Source organism: Bufo bufo, chromosome 8 (assembly GCF_905171765.1).
Source record: "Bufo bufo chromosome 8, aBufBuf1.1, whole genome shotgun sequence".
NCBI classification, from domain to species: domain Eukaryota; kingdom Metazoa; phylum Chordata; class Amphibia; order Anura; family Bufonidae; genus Bufo; species Bufo bufo.
In genome coordinates this window covers 209,373,401-209,385,185 of record NC_053396.1, presented here as the reverse complement: position 1 = coordinate 209,385,185, position 11,785 = coordinate 209,373,401, and the positions used below count along the sequence as shown (strand labels likewise).

At 49.1% G+C, this 11,785-nt stretch overlaps 1 protein-coding gene across 1 annotated transcript; it reads right to left on the bottom strand.

The window, feature by feature from the left end:
* Nucleotides 1-2,773: 2,773 nt before the first annotated feature.
* On the bottom strand, nt 2,774-11,201 carry ZBTB22 (zinc finger and BTB domain containing 22). Its single transcript, XM_040442611.1, has 2 exons — nt 11,113-11,201; nt 2,774-8,236 (listed from the first exon to the last, which is right to left on the bottom strand). The coding sequence occupies exon 2, from the start codon at nt 8,205-8,207 to the stop codon at nt 6,879-6,881; it is 1,329 nt and encodes a 442-aa protein (XP_040298545.1). The 5' UTR covers nt 8,208-8,236; nt 11,113-11,201; the 3' UTR covers nt 2,774-6,878.
* Between the last annotated feature and the right edge of the window lie 584 nt (nt 11,202-11,785).

Sequence of the window (11,785 nt, the reverse complement as noted above, 5' to 3'; positions counted from 1 at the left end):
CTTGGCAGCTGAAGACATCGGTGTTGGTCCCATGTTCATACATGCCCAAATTGCTGAGAAAAATGGTGTTTTAATATATACAAATGAGCCTCTAGGAGCAACGGGGGCGTTACCATTACACCTAGAGGCTCAGCTCTCTCTGTAGATGCCGCATCCTCTCCACTTTGATTGACAGGGCTAGGCTGTAAAAATGTTATCACCCCTGGTCCTGTTAATCAAAGTGCAGAGGACGCGGCAGTTGCAGAGAGAGCGGAGCCTCTAGGTGTAACGACAACACCCCCGTTGCTCCTAGAGGCTGATTTGCATAAATTAAGACCTAATTTTTCTCAACAGTGCGGGCACATATCAACATGGGACCAACACAGATGCCTTCAGCTACCAAGCGCACATGTAACAGGTCAGCCAGGGTCATAGGTACAAAACTGCTGACAGATGCCCTCACCAGTGCTCCTTTCCTGCACCGAGGGGCCCCATCCCCACTGCTTCAGGTCCCCTGTGGACCTGAAGTGTGAAGGCTCATCGATGGTCACATACAGGGCTGCAGCTATTCACTGACCTCTGCTGTGACGTGTCCCTGAGCAGCACTTGAACACTGAGAATGCACAGTCAAGGACATGTCACCGCTGAGGCCAGCGAGTGGCTGCAGTGGTGCATGTGACCGTGGATGGGAAATCACACTTCATGTTTACAGGGGACTGGAAGCAGCAGGGACGGGGCCCTTAGTGCTGGAACAAAGCGCCACTAGACAGACGAGTTGTTTTATTTTATTATTTTAAATGCATTCAATACTTAATTAGTTTTAACTTGGGGGTCAAACAATCCCTTTAAACTTTTTTTTTTTAAATTATTGTAATTTCTGCCAGCATTTTAATTTAATACGGATACAGCTCACTTGGCTCTTTCCTTTCCTTCTATAAACCTCTCTTCCTCTCCACTGCTGGGTTGTAATAACGAACAGGACACAATGGCGGAAATGTCATTGAATTAAAGGGGTTTAATACTGATGACTTATCCTCAGGTTAGGTCATCGATATCAGATTGGACGGGGTCCAATTTTGTGCACCTTGCTGATCAGCTGTTTGAAGAGGCTGCGGAGCTCTGGTGAGTGCTGCAGCCTCCTCCTATGGCAGGGACGACACGTCCATCGGTCACCTCACCTAGGAGCAGCTCAGTTCCATTTAGGTAAATGGGTCTGAGCTGCAATACCAAGCACAGCCACTATCCAATGTACGGCGCTGTGCTTGGTAAGCTGAGAGAAAGCCGTGGTGCTCAACAAAGATAACTTATCCCCTATCCACAGGAGATGTCTGATCGGGAAGGGGGGTTGTCTGATCAGCGGGGGGGGGGGGGTCCAAACTCTGAGTAGGGATGAGCAAAGTGTGCTTCGGATCCTAGATTCATTCAAAAATTCAATTTAATGCTGTACGGAGAACATAGTAACATAGTATATAAGGTCGAAAAAAGACATTTGTCCATCCAGTTCGGCCTGTCATCCTGCAAGATCCTTATGGCCTCCGACGAGGCGAAGTCAGACTTCGGGATTTGATTTTTCAACTGAAAGACCATTTTAAACTTGGTTCCGAAGTCGGCGTTGGATACTTGTTTTAAAATGTTTTTTTCAGTTTAATAATCAAAATACTGAAGTTATTCACCAAAGTATCGTAAGACTTCGGGAATAACTTACTTCGCATCGTCGGAGGCCATACATTTTAATGCCGTACAGATACGGATCTTCGTACAGTATTAAACCGAAGTTTTGACCGAATCAACTTCAGATCTAGGAACCGAAGCTCGATTCAACACTAATGATGAGAATGGGGGTTATCCCAGGTTTGAATGGAGCGGTGGACACGTATGTATGACTGCTTATCCCCTCAAATAGGAAGCACCGGCCCCCATTATCCTAATTTGCAGGGCCCCCAGTCGTCACACCCCGGCCAATCAGACACTTACCCCCCTATCCTGTGGACAACCTCTTTACATCAAAATTTTTGTGCAAAAAGATTGGTCTGATGTAAGCAAACCAAGAGGCGGCGTAAAGTTAAGACAAAAGTATCTAAAGATGCGTCAAATTTATCATCCAGCACGAGCCGCGTTTAATCTGGTTCTATACAGATAAAAGCTACATAAAATGCAAAATATCTTCAGAACTTATTCACACAAAAAGATATATAAAAAAAAACTCTTCTGTTTTCCTGAAGAATTGCATTGTGGGAGCTTAGATGACAGGCTAAACCGTTAGGGTGGAGCTAAACTGATGTCTGTTTCTAAGGGCAACCAGCAGAATTTCTACTTTCACTTTGCGTGTGGACAAAAAATGATTAAAATAGATATACAGTACAGACCAAAAGTTTGGACACACCTTCTCATTCAAAGAGTTTTCTTTATTTTCATGACTATGAAATCTCTGGGAACTCCTTCAAGACTGTTGGAAGACCATTTCAGGGGACTACCTCCTGAAGCTTATCAAGAGAATGCCAAGAGTGTACAAAGCAGTAATCAAAGCAAAAGGTGGCTACTTTGAAGAACCTAGAATATGACATATTTTCAGTTGTTTCACACTTGTTTGTTATGTATATAATTCCACATGTGTTAATTCATAGTTTTGATGCCTTCAGTGTGAATCTACAATTTTCATAGTCATGAAAATAAAGAAAACTCTTTGAATGATAAGGTGTGTCCAAACTTTTGGTCTGTACTGTATATGAAAAGTATAACTTTTTTTTTTTTAACATTTTATGTAGATTTGTCAAGAAAACACACAGACGGCAGTAAACGCACTTTATTCTACAAGCCGACAGTAATTAGTCACCTTAAACGAGGGCCGTGACCCTCACTACAATAAATTATGGCATAGAAAAAAAAGATGATGAGTGTACATATAGCATAGGCGCGCACACGCATACAGTGATGTGTACACAGTAGTGTTCGGGAGCTCCGGAGAGTACCGGTCTATATATACACGTCATACTCCTGTACACATGGGGGGGGGGGGAGATACGTGACATTTTACACACGCATGATGTACGTGTGGATACAAACACATAGGTGGCATATCTGATGACGACACACGTTCCGGTCATTCAGCGTGTACGTCTTGTGTACCGTAGGTCAGTCTACTGACACTTATAAATAGTTTATATACATATCTGTGTGTGAACGAGAGCCTATATACAGGGTCACACAAGTCTACGCACATCTACCTCTAGAACTCGGCATACTATAGTCATGTGCTGTGTACACGCGGCCATTGTGAGGATGCAGGGGACACGCTGAGGGTGGTCTATGTCATGGATGATGGAACGGAGGTCTCGCTGGATGTAAGTTCTGGGAATGGAGACACAGTATGTGCTGGGGTATTGTCTGCACCAAACGGGTACGGCCACGCGGCTCAGTCCGAGAAACATTAGCCCTGTGACGGCCGCATCTCCCGGACCCCAACTGTATCATAGTAATTTATGATAGTCAGTTCCTATGTGACTGCAGGTCTATTGTACTGTCAGGGTCGGTCCAATGTAGGCTTATGTTTTCCAGATGGAATTAGCCCTTAGAGCTCGTTTGCACCGTAGGCTTTTGAAATGTCACCAAAATAGGACTGCGACCTGCAAAAAATAAAAACACCTAAGGCTACCTACACACGGGTGCAGGTTTTTGTGCGTTTCCGCACCAGAATTTGCAGATGTTACTGGCGGATTTGCCCCGATCTCACTCTCTGCATTGCAAAGGGTGAAATCAGCAGTAAAAATCCCCAGAAATGATTGACATGCAGCGGGTTTTAAAATCTGCACGGCAGGTCAATGTCCTCATGGACAATGTATGCAAGAAGTGTACAAGACATTTGTCAAATTTTGGTCACTTTACCGGTAGTGTATTAAGTTTTTTTTCTGCAGGTAGCGTTAGGGTACAGAGTGAACTGAAGGATCTGCGGTTCCTATAGTACTGCATTGGAACAAGTGTGTGTATAGAGGAGATATGTAACCTCACGAGTGTCAAATCAATAACCCGGATCACTAGTGATCGAGGCCGGGATCAACTCTGCGGTTCCCATTGTTCTGTTCTATTATAGGATTAAAATGATGACAGTGCCAGATCTGTCACATGATGGGCACCAATGGTCCCCAATAGACCCCACTGACTATAATGGGGTCCGTCGGGTTTCCGTCATGGTGTCCTTTGGTTACCAGACAAGAAAGCACAGCATGCATACTTAAAAAAAGGGTCATTCCAATGTATAGCATAGATGACTCTGGAACCCATCGCTACGTGGGGAATGTGGACATGTGTGCACGCTGCAAGGATATGTAGACCTTGAATCATTTCTTTTTATTGCTCCACTGCCTGTCAAATACAAAACTTTGCAAATATCCTTCATTTAAAAAAATAAATAAATCTCCTTTTAACGTTTTAGGTATACAGCTCCTCTGCAGAGCCTATGGGTCTTCATGGTTACCGACTACAAACAAACCCTGCGTGTGCTTTGGAAGACACTCTCTGACCCCATGTTACAGAGGCGTTTCACAGCCGCTACTGCTCTGTCTACTTTTCCCAGTGGCCTGGACCGCCTTCTGCTGTCTCCCTCTTCCTGGCCACTGGTTATGCTACTTCCCTCCATGTAGGCTGGTTGCCAGCAAGACCTTTCCATCTCTGCCCATAGGGCCAGCGCACACCCTGGGGTACTTAATTCCCCTTCCCCTGTGGGAAGGTGCCTGAACAATAAGGTTCTTAGCCAGCTACTTTGTGCTATTTCTCGTTGTCTGTCTGTGTACCGACCTCTCCCTGTTTTCTGGATTCAGACCCTCCGCTGCCTGACCCGAATTCCATATTGATCCTCTGCTGCCTGCCCTGACCTTGGACCATGTACCGTATAGCATGATCTTTGCCTGCCCCCTCAGTGCCCTACACAGGTATATCTGACCCCTAAGGGTCAGCTGTCAATCACACAGAGATTACTCCAGGAATTAGTGGTTCCCCTGCAGCGAAGTCCGGATCCCTGTACTGGGGTTAATGGATAAAACACAGATAACTGTCAGGATAAACACCCTTAGTAGTAGCCATGAGTCAAATCTGTTGGTTGACACAGTAGTTCCATACCCATTTCTGTAACAGGATCAGACTACACTTTTGCTTTATTTGTAGTCTGTATCCATGGAGACCAACTGCCCAGACTAGGAGCTGTGTACACAAAACAGTTGATTTTTTTTGCCATGTATTATTTAAAATGCATTGGAGCAATAAAAAAAAATAATTGCAAAAGTTTACTTCAAAAACGTCACCAGTAACATACCACCTCCATACATGACAATCTGTAACCCTGCGCATATAGTACATGTAAAAAGAATGTATACCTACTGATATACATCATATAGGTGGCGGGTATACATATTAGTATCTACCATTCTAGAACCACAACGTAGCCTTATTGCACAAATATATGTAGAGAGTACATATTATAGTAGGTGAAGGCGAGTCTCCCCAATTTCTCCATCTGTTACTAAAGCGCAGCTTAGATACATTTAGACAATATGCAGGACACTGCACTGTTCAAAGCACTGGATTCGCAGGACACCCATTTTAAACAATGGGCTTCTTCACCAAAGTCCACAAGGAAGCAATATCTTCCCCATCGATGACCATTGCGTGTCAATGACTCAATGGCTGCTTCAATGATAGGTCACTCGTGCACGTTAAAGTAGACCGGACGTCTGCACATGAAGGAATCGGCCATGTTGGAGGATGAAGCCTATGGATAAGAACCAACAAGACATAAATATAGATCGGACCTCGTGAGCCACGTCAGACAATGCAACTAGCTATAATTAATTAGCCCACAACATGGCCGGTTCCAATGTGACAGGTCAGTGAGAGTTAAATACTGTAGTGTTCCCCTTTCTTCACCCAACCTTAGCAGTTTATAGAAGCGGGATGGCCCAGAAGTGCGCCAAGATGGGGTTTCTTCCACTCAAGGTCAACTGTTGAAGTCTAGAAAGCGACAAGGTTCCTGAGTATCTCCAGGAGATGCCACCACCACCAGCACATAGAAGGTGATAAGGATAATTTTTATCATTGTGGTGACTGTAGGTGTAAATACGACCCTAGCTCTCCATGATAAGGATGAACAGGTTTTCTTATTTTCCCTTGTAGTCCACCTGACCAGGACAACCCTAAATTACTAAGGTTTCCTTTCACCTAGTGCTCACTTTTCAAAACATGCTTCTATGAATAATGTGCAGATGTAAAGACGGTGGGGAGTCGGAACTCCTTGCACTCATTTTGCTTAAAAACTGAAAATACTGTACAAGTGTCAAGATTCCTTCGAAACATACGGCTCATACCGCGGTCTCTCCTTAGCGAAGGAGACGGGACGTCAGGACGATGCCTTCTGTCATGTCAATACAAGGCGGTCTATTCGGTATCATCACATAGCACCGACCACGTGCATCAGTTCTTGGTGGCGCAACGCAGCCATTCAAGGGTTAAAGTCTCAGTAAAAAAGGGGCAGCTTGTGCTTCGGTGGGCAAGAGCGACTGAAGGAGAAGGAGACTGCAAAGGTAGTGCAGGAAGGATATTGCTGATTCCATCACGAAAGGTGGAACTTTGGGTGGAAGTGCAAAAGGCGAGTCATGATAAAACTTCTCTGGTTACACTCCTCAAGAAGAGGGCTCCATAATGGGGTCTCAACTCTCCTCCTTTGACCTTTGGGTAAATCTATTTGAAGGCTCAGAGGACTTCCAGCCCTGATCTTTGGCCCTGTATCCACACTGTCATATTGTGGGAATTTAAGTCTACGTCCTACTGAGGTCTCCATATTGACTTGTCCTTCAGAAGATGTTTCAGTCTTATTTCACCACTCGAGCTCCACTCTCTGCCCCTCGCCAGCGTTAGACAGATGGTGTCTCACTGATCCCTTGCCCTGCTCCTCCTCCACCTCCTCCCCCCACCCCTGCCCTATGCCGCCTCTCGCAGTGACCGCGATGTCTCATAAAGCTGTCTCTCCACATAAACTTCTTGGCGCACACCTCGCACTCGTAAGGTTTCACTCCGGTGTGCGTCTTCATGTGTTCCGTCAGGTGATGCTTCATCTTGAACTTTTTTCCACAGACGGGGCAGTCAAACGGGCGCAGGTTGAGATGCATATTGACGTGCCGATCGCGCATGCTCTTGTGGGAAAATGCTTTTCCACAATGGCACAGGAATATTTTGCCACCTTCTCCTTGGCTCGTCCCTGTGCCACCTTGCCCAGCTGCGCCATGTCCTGAAGGCAGCACCAGCAACTGATTTCCTTGCATATCCAGAGGCAGAAGAGGAGGTCCCTGTGGGTAACCAGGACCATTGCCAGTCGCTTCTTCATAAGGCATCCCATCAGAGGGCTCACAAAAATTCACCTGTTCTTCTGGAGCGTTGAGGGTGCGGACATCGCTGATACTGAGTTGTTCCTCTTCTTCATCCTCCTCAAGCTCTTCCTCGTCCTCTTCCTCCTCACCTTCACACGTCAGCAATAGACCCTGGTGAGGCCGTTCCTTTTTGACGTACACCCAGTGTCTCTGAGGAACAATGCTGGGCCTTCGGTAACTGGAGCAGCTAGCGACTGATGCCTCTTCTCCAGATGGTTCTTCTTCTCCGCCAGCTTCTTCTGCTGCTGCTTCACTTGTGACATCGCTCCTTCTTCTACTCCTCTCTGCACACGTTTCTGCTGGCACCTCACGTGGACTAAAGTAGTTACTGCTGCTGGGGGACTGGTTCTCGCTGGCTCTGCCGGAGTGAGGTCTCTGTGGGGTGGGACCACGGCTGCTCCCTGCCCCCTCTATGCTTCCAGCACTGCTGTTGGCACGAGACTCCTTTAGAAGTTCAGAGCACTTATCCACCACGTGCCACATCTGGAGGACGCTGCCCACGGTCAAGTAATTGACAATCTCATCTGCCAGCATAGTCAAGCGGCCCGTGTAGGCGGCGCACAAAACGGCTTCGAAAGCCCCTGGGTCGACCACACCTGGTAAGGCCACGCAGCTCATGCCTTTGAGCAGCACCTGGTCGTGGAAGTACGGGGAAGAGGCAGCAAGCACGGCGCGATGGGCACGAAACACGCGGCCTTGTGCATGGATGGATACATCACACAGCTTCCCTTCGACTCGCTGCTGGTTGAGGCTTTCCAGGAGGGAGCTGGCCACATCTGGAAAGTCCACATGGATGAGAGGACCAGCGGCGTCCATGATAGCACAGGAAGAGTGGGGGGGTGCACCTGACAAAAAAGACAAAAACATTAATAGCAGAATGCAAAACAATACAGCGTAAAAAAACATAAAACAACAGCTAAACATCCCTCTGTCTGCTGCCCCGTACACCGTATTTACTGGATACGTCCCCAGCATTCAGGAGGTGCACGTGGACTGTCATGTGGGTGGTCATACCTCCATGCAGGGGTCTCCAGTGACTACACTAGTGCACGGGCGCCATCTTTAGCTGCTCATCAGTGACCATACGGGACAGAACTAATTGAACACCACAGACATAACTCATTATAAACTCAGGACTGTACACAGTTGCCCGGGGGCCCGTTACAGATTTGCATTGGGGCCCGGGAGCCTTAAAGGGAATGTGTCATCAGAAAATCACATGCCGGTACGGATGCCGCTGCAGCCCATGACTGTCTGAGGGACACTGCTGAGGCCAGTCATAGGCTTCAGTGGAGCATGTGGAAGCAGACACATTACAGCAAGGGTCAGCAATCAGCTGTTGCAAAACTACAACTCCCAGCATGCTCCCGTTACTTGTACAGTGGTACTAAGAACAGTCAAGCAAGTGTGCATGCTGGGAGTAGTAGTTTCCCCACAGCTGGAGTGTCGGAGGTTGCTGATCGCTGCCATACAAAGAGGTGCTGACTGCAGACTACTCCTCTGTGCGATTGCGGCCTGTGTCATAGCATGCTGGGAGTAGTAGTTTCACTATAGCTGGAGTGTCGGAGGGCGCTGATCCCTGCCATGCAGAGAGGTGCTGACTGCAGACTACTCCTCTGTGCGATTGCGGTCTGTGCCACAGCATGCTGGGAGTAGTAGTTTCACTATAGCTGGAGTGTCGGAGAGCGCTGATCCCTGCCATGCAGAGGGGTGCTGACTGCAGACTACTCCTCGGTGTGGACAGGCCTGTGCCACAGCATGCTGGGAGTAGTAGTTTCACTATAGCTGGAGTGTCGGAGGGCGCTGATCCCTGCCATGCAGAGAAGTGCTGACTGCAGACTACTCCTCAGTGTGGACTGGCCTGTGCCACAGCATGCTGGGAGTAGTAGTTTCACTATAGCTGGAGTGTCGGAGGGCGCTGATCCCTGCCATGCAGAGAGGTGCTGACTGCAGACTACTCCTCGGTGTGGACCGGCCTGTGTCATAGCATGCTGGGAGTAGTAGTTTCACTATAGCTGGAGTGTCGGAGGTTGCTGATCCCTGCCATGCAGAGAGGTGCTGACTGCAGACTACTCCTCTGTGCGATTGCGGCCTGTGTCATAGCATGCTGGGAGTAGTAGTTTCACTATAGCTGGAGTGTCGGAGGGTGCTGATCCCTGCCATGCAGAGGGGTGCTGACTGCAGACTACTCCTCTGTGCGATTGCGGACTACTCCTCGGTGTGGACAGGCCTGTGCCACAGCATGCTGGGAGTAGTAGTTTCACTATAGCTGGAGTGTCGGAGGGTGCTGATCCCTCCCATGCAGAGAGGTGCTGACTGCAGACTACTCCTCGGTGTGGACCGGCCTGTGCCACAGCATGCTGGGAGTAGTAGTTTCACTATAGCTGGAGTGTCGGAGGGTGCTGATCCCTGCCATGCAGAGGGGTGCTGACTGCAGACTACTCCTCAGTGTGGACCGGCCTGTGTCATAGCATGCTGGGAGTAGTAGTTTCACTATAGCTGGAGTGTCGGAGGGCGCTGATCTCTGCCATGCAGAGGGGTGCTGACTGCAGACTACTCCTCGGTGTGGACCGGCCTGTGTCATAGCATGCTGGGAGTAGTAGTTTCACTATAGCTGGAGTGTCGGAGGGTGCTGATCCCTGCCATGCAGAGGGGTGCTGACTGCAGACTACTCCTCGTGTGGACCGGCCAGTGCCACAGCATGCTGGGAGTAGTAGTTTCACTATAGCTGGAGTGTCAGAGGGTGCTGATCCCTGCCATGCAGAGGGGTGCTGACTGCAGACTACTCCTCGGTGTGGACCGGCCTGTGCCACAGCATGCTGGGAGTAGTAGTTTCACTATAGCTGGAGTGTCGGAGGGCGCTGATCCCTGCCATGCAGAGGGGTGCTGACTGCAGACTACTCCTCGGTGTGGACCGGCCTGTGTCATAGCATGCTGGGAGTAGTAGTTTCACTATAGCTGGAGTGTCGGAGGGTGCTGATCCCTGCCATGCAGAGGGGTGCTGACTGCAGACTACTCCTCGGTGTGGACCGGCCTGTGTCATAGCATGCTGGGAGTAGTAGTTTCACTATAGCTGGAGTGTCGGAGGGCGCTGATCCCTGCCATGCAGAGGGGTGCTGACTGGAAATAACGGAGATTCCGTGTTTCTTAAAGGGGCGGTCTCCACATTATAGAGGGGGCTCTGTAAGAGCAAGGGCGCGAGCCGCCTCCGACTGACCAGAAACATTCTGCACATTTCTAACGTAATTCGCGGTTTCATTCTTCATTTTCAAGACCTCTGTTTGCCGTTACCGAATGACAGCGTGGCAGTTTGTAGCCTTACAGGTCTCTATTCAAACCCCGGAGGCGACGTTTTTACTTTAGGTAACGGATGGGGGATCGGCTTGTCACACTTGACTTTGGCTAACGGGGGAGTGACCCTTTAATTACGCAAAAATGGAAAATCCCTTGAAGTCGCAGCGTAACGGCGTTTCCGCTGACGCGACGTGTATTAAAACCGTATCACGTGACCTAAATCGCACCGTAAGCGTCCATGTCGCCCTGGCCTTAGAGGGACAGGTAGGGAAGGTGTGGGGGAGCGGTATGGATGCCCTGTAAGATGATCTATGTGCTGTGTCTGCCTCCATGTCAGCCCTGTCACACACACACAGCTGCCGCCCTCCTGCCTCCACACCCCCGTGCACACACACCGATAATAACCGCACACAACAGTTTATCTCACCCCAGGATTGTGTCTTGCTGTCTCTTTAACACCCTCAGTGTCTCAGGCCTCCTCAGGCTCCGCCCCTTCGTTAAAGGCGCGCGGGGGCATCACCCTCAGCCCGGGACGGTCGCCGTCGGCCGACAAAAAGCGTTTTGCCTTTAACGCCGAAGTCAGCGCGAATGCCGCCTCTGATTGGTCGCCAGGCGCCGTAGGACTCGCCCCTTTTTGTTTCGGTCGACCTCGTCTGCGGGACTGCCGAGGGCATGCTGATTGGTCCATCGGCCTGTCCGTCAAGGAAAGAGCGGCTGTCCTGTGCGCTGATTGGCCGAGGCGCTGAATAGAGGGCTTTGTGTGACTGGAGGCGGAGGTGTATGGGCTCATGTCTGGCTGGGCTCATTTACAGCAGACGGGTGACACACAACACCTCCCCTGCCTGCGACTGAGGGGCGCCCAAACACCCAACTATCGCGTGGGCCACGTACACACGCTGCGTCTTACATGCGGCAAGCAATACAGTCCCAGAACATGAGTTTAAAAATGTTATTGACATGGTGCGAGTATGTTGACATGGGCACGATATGCCATGGGTTTTTTATGTGAGACAAATCACACCAGGCTAAAAAATTACAGCAGTTAAAGGGCATCTGTCAGCAGTTCTGTCCCTATGACATCTGTGTTGGTCCCATGTTCA

What these genes read in the sequence shown, in the direction of transcription:
- ZBTB22 (XM_040442611.1), bottom strand. Translation starts at nt 8,207, where the DNA reads ATGGACGCCGCTGGTCCTCTCATCCATGTGGACTTTCCAGATGTGGCC.